We start from the raw sequence: 13,482 nt of genomic DNA on the forward strand, positions 1-13,482 counted from the left end.
GCAGGCTCCCTGCAGGGAGACCGATGTGGGACTCGATCCCAAGACCTCAGGATGATGACCTGAGCTGAAGGCAGATGCTCAACCACGGAGCCACCCAGGTGCCCCAGGCGGTTTGGAATAATTCAGATAATCCACAGAAGCCCTCGGCGCAGCAGAGTTCAGTGCCTAGTAAATGGAAGCTGCTTTCGCTAAGATTGTTTATTATCTGTTTGGGCCTCAAAGGTTAATGGTGTCTCTGTTCCCGATCCTGACACCACACCTCACACCAACTAGGATGGTTAACCAGCTATTTTAGCTAGAGAAGTCCCCAAGCCAGGAGCACTGCACAGAACATGGCCTTGTTGCACTAGGTGACTTAGGATCCGCCCATCTTAGGGACAACCTGCTGATCTCTGGCATCGAAGCTTGATGGGAGGAGGATGGGGACAGCCCAGGTCACTGCCCAGCCTGGGTCCTTACCACAGCCGTCAGCTCCGACGTCTCCACGTCATCGTACAGCATCTCCTGGCGGTCTGGTCTGGGCAGGCCGTCGATATAAGTGTTCGGCTCTGAGAACTTTCTCTGCATCAGTCTGGAAGACCCAGCAAGACATGGCAAGAGGAGGATGAGGACAGGGCGGTCAAAGCCACCAGTGGCAGAGGATTCATGACAACGAGAGGTATAGTAGGAGCCAGAGGGCCTGCAGGGGACCCAGGGACTGGCATCGACCTCATTTTCAACTCGTCTATTTAGGGCTATCTCCTCCCTCTCTTCCCAGGGCCTTCTTACTGGAACTCCTAGTTCTGAACTTCTCTTCCAGGAAAACAAACTTCCTTTGCCCCCTACCCCTCCTCCAGATCCTACTGCCTTCTTGCCCAGATTCCTCCCTTATAGGACCTCCTTCCAACCACAAAATCCTTTCTCATTTCATCATCACGATGCACTGGGGTGGCCCAGACCAGGCACTCCCCGCTTTTTGTACAGAAAAGGGAAAGTGGATCCCACTGCAGTGGCTTGGCCAGCTTCCGTCAGAGCTACCTCCACCACCCTGACCCAGGAGCGCTTCTCCCCAGGCCCGCTCTGCTTGCCTGGAAAGCAGAAGTACCAGCTCTCCATCAGCAGTAAGGAAAGTGGATGGTCAGGAAAGGCACCAACCCTGCCCTAAGGAGTTGGAGAGTGTCCACCCAGGCCGAGGGTGTGGCCGCCCCCTGCCCAAGGCCTGGCTCAGCTCCTAGCTGCTAGCTGCTCCTGGGCCCCGGGCTTCCTGCTGCCGGGTAGGACTGGGCGGACCCTGGCTTCTCAGCTGCTGCCCTGCGTGATGGAACAGGCCACGGGAGGCCAGCCCGGGCCCACGTTTTGAAGCGTGGCTGGGAACGGGAGCGTCTGATGCAGGAAGGCCCCGTAACACTCACAGCAGAGAGGTTTTGGCCGCACTCACGATACAGGACACCCTGTCTGCATCCACGTAGTCGTAGGTGAATTCTTCTGGGTCTGTCTTGGAACCTGACTCGGAGAGCAGGAGGCCCAGCCAGTGGCCCATCTCCTCAGAAGACTTGGCCTGCGAGGAGGCGGAGAGGGACATGAGCAGAGCTGGATGGATGTGCCGGCTGCTGCCCAGCCCTCCCAACCAGTAGGGAGTAGCTACTGGGTGGGTGCCAGTAGGGAGGGTGCCAGTAGCACCCTCGCCAGGATGCCCACACGGGCAAGGCCTCTGAGACAGGCGGGGGCCATGCACTCTCATTTTCACCAGCCTGTCTCAACCCTGTGTCTCTAAATAACATTTCCTGCCACCTGGATGCCACCTCGGTGATGCTGTGGACGTTTGTCCCAGGTATCAAATATGATTCATACACATGTATTTCTAGGAAGCTGAAGAGCCAGGAGAGCATGCGTTCTAGGTTGACACCTCTATGTTATAAACTGTCACATGGCAGTTTGTCACCCTAATCCGTATATACAAGATCGGATCCCTAAGAAGTAACAAAATTCAAATTTATTTTGTTGACAATTTCAATAAAGTCAGTCTTACAATAAAGGTTATCTTAAATACACCTGACATCAAGCCCACTTGCTCTGATAAATAATGAAGTAAACCCCAGTGAGGCTGGAGCCTGTTTTTTTGTTTTGTTTTGTTTTTTTACAAACACTGGGTATCTATTAAAATGCCAGCATCGCTTCTTACCATTCATTCATTCATTTATTTAGATTTTATTTATTCAGAGAGAAAGAGAGAGAGAGAGAGGCAGAGACATAGGCAGGGGGAGAAGCAGGCTCCATGCGGGGAGCCTGGTGTGGGACTCGATCCCAGGTCTCCAGGATCACGCCCTGGGCTGAAGGTGGTGCTAAACCGCTGAGCCACCTGGGCTGCCCGCTTACCTTTTTTTTTTTTTTTTTTTTAAAGGGAATTCTGTAAATACTACAGGTTCACTTTCGTAAGAGAAAACAGCTGCCTTGTTGGCATGACACAACACAGCTCTACTTATTACCGCATTTTCTTCATCAGAGAGGCAGCTGTGAGCAGAGCTGGACATCGAGCTGCTTTTCATTTCCCAGTCCTTTTCCAGCAGGGGTTTCCATCCAGCTTTGCGTGGGCACCCTTAGCTCCAGCCACCACCCTCTCTGCCCTGGGCAACTGTGACAGCTTCCTTACTGGTCTCATCTTGTCCCTTCTTGTGCCCCTTCCATCCGTTCCCCTGCCCCAGCTGCCAGAGGAAGCATCTTGAAATCCCAATCTGAGCATGCCACCGTCCCCTGCAACCCTCCAGGGTCGTCCCCGGGCCCCATTGCTCTGAGGATCAACCTTCCTTCCCTCCCAACCTCATCATGCCCACACCCCACCCTCAGCCCCGGCCCCCAGCCCGCAGGACTTTGCACAAAGTCATCCACTGGCTAATTCGCTGAGTAACGTCTCACCCTCACGCTAGAATCCAAGGTCCATGACCGGGAGCGTATCTGTCTTGCTCACCACATTACTACTGTTCGGGGTCTGTAATGTCACCAGGAGAGCTGGATGGATGGACACAAGCTTGTGCCCGGCTCCCCTCGGGGAGGTCACTGGGACGTGGAGCTTTTAGCCACCAGAGGGCAGTGTTGGAGCACAGTTTGGATGAAGACCCTCGGGGGAAGGACCCGGTGCACGGGCTGAGCCAGAGGGTGCTTCCCTGCGTGCGAAGGGCTCTGGCTCTGGCCTCGCCTGCCCAGCGCGAGGCATTAGGTCACCTCTTATTTTTGCAAATGTAACATCACATCAAACAGAGGGCGGGGAGTGGGAGAAACGTAATTGTATCACAAACCTCATTCTTACCCCAGATAAGCCCTAACAATCGTCCTCGACTCTATGTACGGCGCCGCAGCTGGTGATACACAAACCAAATCAAACCCACTGTGAATCCCCAGGAGGTTCTGCAAGCCGCTCAGGGAGTTATAAATACTAGCGCTGCCCTCAGCGCAGGAAGCAGCTCATTGTCCCTTTCCTATAACACAAGCACTCTGAGGTCAGAAAGGGAATGGAAAATTTTTTTTTTAAATGCGAAGAAGTAAAATGCAAGGGAGAAGAAAAAAAGGCAAGACTGCGCTGCCTGTGGATTGTCGATTGTGGGATGACAGTGATTGTGGGGTGACAGTCCGAGCAGCACGGCCCGCCCCCCGCAGGCTGCAGTACCTCCAGCTTGGCCAGCTCCTCCCCGTGGTGGAGGATGCGGAAGGAGTACAGGTGGTCGGGGCTCGGGTCCGGGACCACCTCACAGCCCAGCAGGCTGACGGGCTGCTGGGCCACCTTGCTCCGGTTCCGGTCCTGGAAGAAGTGCAGGTGGCTGTCCCTGACGGAGCACCAGCGTGACTTCCACTGGCTGTTCACCAGCACGTTCAGGTAACCTGCGGGAGGGGACGAGGGTGTCCAGGGCTGCGCCACCCCCGCGCCTCCCAGCGTCTCCCCCAGAATCGCAGGTCCGAGACCCATCACCGCTCTGCCCGAGGAGCTTTCTCACCCCGAAGGGGCTGGATCTCAGCACGTCCCCCCCTCCCCGCCCCTGCATGCGGCCGGACCCCGGCAACGTGGGCTGCACGGCTCCCCTGCGTCTCGGACCGCGTCTGTCCCCGGGGAAGGAGCCGTGTCGTTGTCTAGAGCAGGCTGGCTGGGTCTGGTACAGGACAAGGCTCCCCTCACCCCACCCCTGTCATGCCCCCACCGGCAGCGGCCCTCCTCCCCAGACTCCGGTCACTTAGGCCACGTGCAGGAAGGTCCCCAGCCAGGGGCACCTGGCGGCAGGTGCAGTCAGTCCTCTGGCCTCCACAGCCTTAGCCTCCGGGTCACTCAGCCTCAGCCCGCAAAGGGCTGCCCCCCTTGGCCGGCTCCCTCTCCTCCTCCCAAACGCAGCCAGCCTCGCTTGACCCTCCCTGGGTCCTGCACTCCCTGCTCTGTCTTCCTTCCGAACCTGTGGATCCCAGAACAGTGAGACCTGCTTGCGTACAGCCTCCCCCAGCGGACACGGAGCTTCTCAAGGGCAGGAACTTGCCCCCTTCACCTCCAGCGCCCAGGGTGTGTGCCCGTGGCCTCTCGGCCAGGAGCCGCCCTCTCTGTCGGCATGCAGCGGCTGCCAGCACTGGGCTGCGTCCATCATGCCATCCTTTATTGTTCTCAGGTGGTTGCACGTGTTGGGTTCGGCTTCCTAAGAGGAGGACAAGCCTTTCCCTTTGCCCCCCACTCAGAGGAACATTTACGGAGCTGACACCATGTGCCAAGCACAGCCTTGTCCCCAGGGCTACAAAGATGCATAAAATCCAGTCCCTGCACCCCCGTGTGCTGAGCATTCACACCTCTCCATGCTGCCCACCTTCCCAGAGGGACTGGCCTACAAAGTGGACGCCTTCTCCATTCTAGAGGATTGCAGCTGCTCTGAGCCTTAACTGGGATGGACAAGGCCACCCTCCCGCCCACCCAGTGCTGGGCCAAGAGTGGAGATCGTGAGTTTCTCAGAGCCACACGAACAGTAGCAAAGTAGAAGAATTCACGCCCCAGACCTAGGAAACCTGGCTCATCCAGGCAAGTGCCCCACTGCCCATCTCAGTTCTCTGGACCAAAGAGAACTCTGAGTCAAGAAAGCAGGGAGCTCAGATGCCAAGTCTGTTCTCTGTCACCCTTTCCCTAGCCACTGGGGACAGGAGCATGCTTCACTGCTGAAGAGACTTCCAACAATAAGCCAGCCACCTCTCTCCCAGTGGGACTCACTGAGACCAGGTTTCTGTGCCAAACACGGTGCCCCCCCGAGGCTGCAGGGGCTGGCAATGCTGGGGCACTGCCCGGTGTCCCGCCCAGAGAATTAAGAGGCTCCCAGCGTGAGGCTCCCATCCGATGACTTCCGGTTCCACCCACTCTGCCAGCCTCACAAGCCAGACCTGGACTGGGACTCGGGAAAGGAGCCCAGGGCTGGCACAAGGGATCCACGAGGAACAGCCTTCAGGCCCTGGGAAGAGCCAGAGCAGTGAGTCCCCGGTTAGAGCCAGGACAGAGGCTCCCCCAGCATATTTCCTGGGAAAGGCCTCAGTTTCCTCAAGGCAGAATGAGGGGAGTAGAGCTGACCTCTGTGAGCCTAGCAGCACCCACACACCCCCTCCGTACCAGCAGCACGGGCTTCCGTCGCCCTAAGGGACCTCACTGTCCCTATCTCTGAGCCCTTGCTGCTGCCCAGAGATGCCACCTCAGCCTATTCAGCTCCAGCCCGATCTTCAGGACTCAGAGGGTCCAACCTTGGATGGGAATGTTCTTTCTGTCCCTGGAAAGAACCCCTTACCGCTGCTACGATGACACGGCGTGTGGTTTAGGGGTATGAAGCCAGCACGGCTCTCGGGTGTGAGCTCTCAGGACCTGTTCTCCCTCTGCAGGGTCCCCTCCCCTAGCACCGCTCGCCGCGCTCCTTCAATGCTCATCAAAAGAGCAGAACTTTTTAAAGACCACTGGGAGGACCCTCGCGCAAAGGCTCAAGCACCACAGCAGGCAGCTGAACCACCTGCAGCGAAGGTCAAGAAACCTAGAGCCGCGGCTCTGCCCTCCCAAGAGATGGTCAGGGCGAGACCCAAGTCCCTGCCTGCGCGGTCCCAGCCGCCTTCCTGGAGACGGGCTCCGGCCCGGTGGGTGAGCCCGCAGGGCCTGCAGGTGGCTACGGTGCTTACTGGATGTCTCGAGGGACCTGTCCGGAGGCTCCAGCGAGGTAGATTTCTTCCTGCCCAGATTCATTAGGTTGCTCAGTTTGAGGCCAGGAGAAGATTTCTTCTTGACTGTCAACATGAGAGAAAAAGCCGTCAGCATTGCAACAGCCCACTGACAGGCCGCAGCGAAAGATGGAAACAGCAGACCCATTCCCATTGCCTCTGCACCTCCCCGTGTGTGTGTGCACATGCACACTCACACACACACATGCACACACGCATACATGTACCCACACTCTGCTGCCCAAACCGGGATCCACAGTCCAGAGTCAGGTATCCCTGGAATCAAACACTCAAGAAGGGGGCACATCAACTCATTTGTTTTTTTAAAAATAATTTCTATTTTTAAAAAAGAGTTATGTGGGGATCCCTGGGTGGCTCAGTGGTTTGGCGCCCGCCATCGGCCCAGGGTGTGATCCTGGAGTCCCGGGATCGAGTCCCGTATCAGGCTCCCTGCATGGAGCTTACTTCTCCCTCTGCCTGCGTCTCTGCCTCTCTCTCTCTCTCTGTGTGTCTCTCATGAATAAATAAATAAAATCTTAAAAAAAAAAAGAGTTATGTATTTGAGAGAGAGGGACAGAGACAGAGGGAGTGCAAGCACAGGCAGGAAGGGCAGAGGGAGAGGGAGAATGTCAAACAGACACCCCACTGGGCACGGAGCCGGAAGCGGAGCTCGATCCCACGACCCTGAGATCATGACCTGAGCCCAAATCAAGAGTCACACAATCAACCCACTGAGCCACCCAGGCGCCCCACACCAACTCCCCTCATAGACTATGTCAGCACTTGAGAATCTTCACAGACTGCATTGGCCCAAAGAGCTGGGGTCAAAAAAAAAAAAAAAGAGCTGGGGTCAAGGGTTAGCAGCAAACAAGGAGAGATGCAAGAATATTCTACTCCTAGCAATTCATAAAACTTGACTTCAATTTGCTCATCCCTCCCTTCTTCCTGGGCTTATCAGCTGTGTTATTTCCAAGCAGTTTAGAAGTTGGAGGCATGTTGCAAGCAGCTGTTAAAACCCATGAGGCATGAGCCAGACAGCCATGTCTCGCAGCCTGGGACACCCTCCCCCTCCCGAGCCCAGGCTGACAGCCACAAGCATCGGTACCATCTTTGGCCTCTGGAACCTCAGGGTGGCCATCTATGGAGCTTCCATATTCCGAGGCTGACAGGTACTTCTCCATTATATCTAGCTGTGGAAAAGAGAGACAAGTGGGTGATCTTGTCTGGGAATGGTTACCTGGGGGATCACAATGTAAGAGAAACTAATAGATAGCTTTTGGGTGTAGGCTAGAGGCCCCGCGGGGTCCAGGTCACTGGCGGCACATTGGCCAGCCTTCCCTCGGGCTCTCTGGGAGACCTTTCCTTGCCCCATCCCCATCCCTCTTCTTCAGGCCACCACTCATCCAAGTTCACAAGTTCCCAACATGCCTGCCCAACCTAAGGCAAGCTGCCAACCCCAGCGGTGGCATTAGAGCTGACATCCCAGCTGAAACTGTCGGGCTGGGAACCACCCGTCCGGGAGCGTGAGGATGGCTTTGCAGAACTGACTGTACTACTAACATAGCAGGTTTCAGAGAAGGGCCAGCCTGTCTACACAGCATCAGACCATGATCTGAACCCTGGCTGGAGCATTCTCCATCCAGACCAGGTGCTCGACTTAAAAGTCTTTCTTGGCCCTGCTGTGCATGTGTTTAAAGAGAGGTAATACCCCCATCTACATCCCCAGGGCTGTTAGGGGACTTGGGAATTTCTAGGAGCTGCTGTTAGAATGTGAAGCGCTCAGAATATTCCAGACAAGCTGCTCTCAGAGAACAACATCCTCCAGACCTTTGGGAAACAGGCTGAGGGACTCCCAACCAACAGGCAGGCCGTAGGCAGGGACTCGAGGACTGCTACACCTGGCCAGGGAACTCCGAGAGGGATGGTCTGTGCCTTCCTCCTCCCTACTTGAGACATCTATGTATGTCCCCTCTGCCCTCTTCCTTGCCAGGGCTGGGGAGCCCAGGGAGACACGGTGCTGCTGTTCTGTGTGCTCCCAGACTTCAGGGCACCTCCCTGCTGATACTTGGTGACATGGACTGAGAAGCCACAGGTGTCAGCCCTCCCCTCCAAGAGCACCTGGCCCAACTTTCTCAACCTTGGCCCTTCAAAGCAGGGGCCCCATGGCTCCATGCAAATGAGCAACAGAGCCCTTTGGAATTGACAAAGGGACAGTAAGGGGACAGTTCACCCAGCCCCAAAGCTCTACCAGGAGCAAATGCGAAAGAAGGGCCACATGCCATGAATTTCCCTGCCTAGGAATGGAGGGCACGCTGACCTTTGTTCTAATAAAGCTTCCTGCACCCAAGCAAGAAAGGATCAACTTCATCGGTTTTCCTGCCAACCTGAAGCTACTGGCACCGTGCATGTCTTACTCACTGGGCTGACGGGCAAAAGCAAAGATCTCAGTTTTATACTTTTAATTTTGACAGAGAAGAGAGAGAATTGAACTCTCTCCCAGGCAGCACAGAGGCTTACTTTCTGACAGTTCAGGCGCTGGGCATCTGGGGCGTACTGGTTTCCCTCGGACGCTCCTTCTGAAGGCAGGCCGCTCACCTCCTGGATGACCTGAAGGACAAGAAAAGCCATCACCGGAGGCCCTTCTGGCTCAGACTCACAGCCAGACCCAAGCTAGGGCCCCTCGAGGTCAGGGGAAGTGGGTGGAGGTGAGACAGGGGATGCACGCTTTCCAAGGCACGGCGACTATCCCTCCCACCTGCAGGCCTGTTCCTCAGCCCACTCCCCGGCAGACCCCCACATGTTCTGGTGGCCGGCGGGGCAGGGGTGGGTGCTTTACAGCAAAGCCTGAAGATGGCCAAAGCTGCCAGCCCTCAACTCTGCGAGCCTCCTCCTCGGCCTCATCCTGGGCAGGGGTGGCTGCTCGGTTGTGGGTATGAGAAAGAACTGCGTTTGCCATGGTCCCCTCAGCTTTTGGGGGGCCATGGAGCTTGCTGTGGAGGGCCTCCGTCGGCTCGGGAAGCAGGCCTGCCAACTGCCTGAGTCCAGCACTGGCTCTCTAGACCTGGTCTGTCACAGTCCACTCCACCCTCCTCCAGAAGGAGCCTTTTCCCTGGCACCCAGGGGCCAGGGCTAGGGGTGCACATGTCAGAGGTAGCTCTGGCCACACAAGCAGCACTGGGGCTCTGCACTGGGAGCCCCCTGGGAGGTTCCCAGAGGGTAACAGCCCGAGGCAGCCACACACACATCCCCACGCTGCCCATCCCAAGCCCTGTGGACGCAGCAAGAGTACTTTCAAAGACCTTCCTTCTTCAGTCTCTGCTTAGAGCAGTTTATGGAAACAAGTTTAAAATTAGAGAAGCCAAAGAATAAAAGGAAGAAGGCTATGGGGTTGGGGAAGCATAAAGCATTTCTCACTTCTTAGACTGACTCCAGTTCAGGCCCTGGTCCACGTGGGGGACCAAACATGCCCCATGGTGCTGTGCGAAGGAGAGAGGCACTGCAGTCCATCACTAGTGGCATGACCTGGGGTCTAAGCTTCGGTCACCGCATCTGTCGGATGAGCCACACCTAGAGTCTGGGGCACCGTGAGGACCCGTGTGATCCTTATCAGCTGGGGCCTGAGTGTGCGGACACTCTACGCAGGGGAAGCATGCAAAGCCGGACATCCAGGCCTGAGCGCTTCTCTGGGAGAGTCCTGCCTTTCCTGGGGCTCTTGCCCCATCCTTAGCATTTCCCACCCACTGCCATATACCTGCCCCACCTGTGAGCTCAGGGGTGATCACTGAGAGTTGGGACATGGAGGCCAGGGAAGGTAGGTAGGCTTGACAAAACAGATACACATAGATGGCCGAGAGCCCATCACACAGGCTAACGGGTCCTACCAAACTGCAAGTGTGTGCAGCTGCTCAGAGTCAGGCCCTCGCAGCCAGGTCCAGCTCCATGCTCATCTGACCAGGGAGGAAGGGGGCCTCTGTGAAGGCCGACAGAGAGGCTATTCCTTCTGAAAGGGTTCTCGTCTTTGAAACCACAAGCAGGGGTTTCAGGATGAGGGCATGTGAGTGGGAGAGAGAGGCTGGGAGTCAGAGGAAGGACAGGTGGGTCGGAGCAGCAGAACAGCACTGAGAGCAGGAGCACCGTGTGTGTGTGTGTGTGTGTGTGTGTGTGTGCGCGCGTCTACAAGTCTTTGTGTGTATGCAACTACTTGTGCATGTGTGTACACGTGCATGCAAGTGTTTATGTGTACATCTGCAAGTGTGGGTGCACACAAGTACTTGTGTGTATGTACATAGGTGGATAGGGCTAGAGGGCAGACACAGCACTTCTACGAGAAATGCATTGGCGTGGCCATGATGGAGGAGGGGGCAGCAGGAACCAAGGAAGGAAGGGACCTCTCTGGCTGACCAGGGTCCTGCCCCCAAACCAAGGGCACCTTCTTGGTACAAACCTTCTACCTTCTGGCATTGTCAAGCTCATCTTTAACATGGGCCAAACCAGGCTTCGTCATCACTGGGGGCTACCCCCATGTACCTGCAGGCAGACCTGACCACATGCATCTGTGATGGCAGGACACACAGGACTGCGGTCAGACAGTCACACCTACTGCTTGCCAGGTGCCCTTGACTGGTCACCTCCTCCCTCAGAGCCTTAATCACCACCCCTGTAAAATGGTGGTATGAACCTTGTGCAGCTACCCTCGGCGTGATTAGGTAGGTTAAGTTTGATAAAAGCACACGGCCCATGATAAGTGCCTTACGGGTGACCCCGCCATCCATTCTTCTTTACTAAGGAGGCCGGTGATGCCTCTCCAGAAACCAGAGGGCTAATGAGTCTCTACTAGAGCCCAAGTCCAGGAACAGTAGCGGAGAGATCCTTTCCTTAGGACTGACGGCTACCACTCAGAACACAGAAACCCTGGGAATTTGAAGGACTGTAGATCCTCTACCCTTGACAGCAGTCATCCCTTTTAGAAAAAGCCAAGGAGCCCTGTAGGGGGCCAGGCCTGTGTCCCCAGCAGCCCAGTGCCACCCTCACCCTGAGCCACTGCTCCGCTTGGTCCCTGCTCTGCAGGCCCAGCACGATCACGTCGGCGTTCATTGGTGTGATCTTCAGCTTGTGCTCCTTCTTCCGCACTTGCTTTTCCTTGTGGACGACGCTGCTGCCCAGCAAGTTCACATCCAGCTGAGGGCTGTGGTCCTTGGAGGATTTGTAGCACTAGAAGGGAAGAGAGACACTGTGCCACTTTGCCAGGGGTGCCAGGCCTGGCCGGGTGCTGCAGAGATGGGCCACGGGCACGGCAGGACCCCTGAGAGCTCAGCTCTCCCCAGCAAAACCAAAGGTGCAGAATGAGGCCTCAGGTATCAGTAGCTCTTGCTCTTGGCATCAGAGCGACCAGGGAGACTGTCTCCTCTCTCTCACACCCCCTTCTTGCCGGCCTCCCCGGGGATGCCCTGCACCCTGCTCATCCAGGCTGCTCCAAGGGCCCCGCAGGCCTCAGCTAGCTCCTGAAAATAGTCCTCTGCAGCCAACTCTCACACCTTCAGGTTGGACTCACTCTTCCCACTTCCCCGCCTGTCTCTATTTCTTGCTCACCAATCTCAGGGAGGGGCGCTTAGGGAATGAAGACCAAGCTCATTATCTGCTTAGTTAAGAAGATGATTTGTAGCGAAAGAAAAGAAGAAAGAAAAGAAAGAAAAGAAAAGAAAGAAAAGGAAAAGAAAAGAAAGAAAAGAAAAGAAAGAAAGAAAGAAAAGAAAGGAAGGAAGGAAGGAAGGAAGGAAGGAAGGAAGGAAGGAAGGAAGGAAGGAAGGAAGGAAAAGAAAAAGAAAGAAAGGGACTTGCTTCCCCTCCCAGACAAAATACTCTGCCCCTGTTTGTGATGGGTATAGAAGGGTCCTCGCAGGGCTGGGGACAGCGTTACCAGAAGGAGCATCTGCACAGGGCAGGGCATGTCGTGACCCGGGAGGAAAGCGTGCTTATAATGATTCCAAGGAACTTCCAATGAGGACATAAAAAACTGTGAATTGTAATTTAGAATAACAGGAAACAGGGCTGTGGTCAGAGTAATAGCTTCTGGTTCCCTTATGGATTTTTTCTTATAATCGGTAATTCAAAATACCGTGACTTCTGTGACAATGCCTCCCTTTCTGCCTCTGCACAGGTGAGTGTGGCGGCCACAACCAGGGGGACTAGGGGGTCCTGACCGGGCACGGGGCTCCACCCCAAACGGCCAGGGGTCCAGATGTGAGGAAGAATGAGCCCTCAGACCAGGGGACAAGATCCCTGGGAAAACACGTCTATGGGATGGGCCTGGGGGCAGGGGGTGGTCACCACAGCCCCCTTGGAGGGACCTGTGAAAACCACTAGACTTTTTTTTTTTTTAAGATTTTTGTTTATTTATTCATTAGAGACAGAGACAGAGAGAGAGAGGGGCAGAGACACAGGCAGAGGGAGAAGCAGGCTCCACGCAGGGAGCCTGATGCGGGACTCGATCCCGGGTCTCCAGGATCACACCCTGGGCCGAAGGCGCTGCTAAACCGCTGAGACCCCCCGGGCTGCCCCCATTAGACTTTCTTAGTTAAGAGGCACCACACTCATCCACGCACACGGCTCTGCCTACGATTTCAGATCAGGGACAGGAGAAAACCTCCACGTAGGAAGGGCTCCGTCCGCCTGGCATGAGGGGCCGCCTCCCCTGACCCCCCCCAGACACAGAGGACAGCACCACAGCACGAGCCCAACCGACCAGGAGCCTGGTGTCCTTGATGACGCAGAGCTGCTTGGCCCACTGCCCCAGCCACTTCTTGCGCCACAGGAAGGCACAGATGCGGGCGTCGCGCATCAGCTCGATGCTGGCCTCGGGCGAGGGCCACTGGTGGGGCGCCGACTTGCCCTTGCTGTTCTCCTCTTCATCGTAGGACTCGTAGGAGCTGCTCACCGCCTCTCCGTCCTCTGCAAGGAAGACCCACGCGGTCACGGCCCCCGGGGCAGGGGAACCCTCGTCCAGGAGGGAGGGCGGGGGCCCCCAGGCCGCGACCGCCCGGCCCCCGTGTCCCTGAGCCAGCCTGACAGCCGCCAACCACAGCCCCCTCGGTGACGCTTCTTGGAGGCGCTTCTGGCCACAGACACAAACAACCCAAACCAGGAGTCTCTGCCTTTTCCTCCTCCAATCTGTCATCCCAGACTCCACAGATGTCAAGTGGACAAGACGCTGCCCGCAGGCGAGGGTCCACACTTGACAAGGCCAGGCCCCCCTGCGGGCCTCTGGATCCTCACCTGGGGCTTTAGCAGTGGGGCAGA

The 13,482-nt window shown here is 56.3% G+C and overlaps 1 protein-coding gene across 1 annotated transcript in view; it reads right to left on the reverse strand.

Moving 5' to 3' along the window:
- AFAP1L2 (actin filament associated protein 1 like 2) overlaps positions 1–13,482 on the reverse strand; it is a 57,130-nt gene that overhangs the window by 6,006 nt on the left and 37,642 nt on the right. The window contains 8 exon segments of the mRNA XM_038578857.1: positions 460–571; positions 1,392–1,537; positions 3,641–3,852; positions 6,148–6,252; positions 7,292–7,376; positions 8,704–8,793; positions 11,218–11,397; positions 12,929–13,134. Of these exon segments, the coding sequence (XP_038434785.1) occupies positions 460–571; positions 1,392–1,537; positions 3,641–3,852; positions 6,148–6,252; positions 7,292–7,376; positions 8,704–8,793; positions 11,218–11,397; positions 12,929–13,134 (1,136 nt within the window).

Source organism: Canis lupus, chromosome 28, assembly GCF_011100685.1.
Source record: "Canis lupus familiaris isolate Mischka breed German Shepherd chromosome 28, alternate assembly UU_Cfam_GSD_1.0, whole genome shotgun sequence".
NCBI classification, from domain to species: domain Eukaryota; kingdom Metazoa; phylum Chordata; class Mammalia; order Carnivora; family Canidae; genus Canis; species Canis lupus.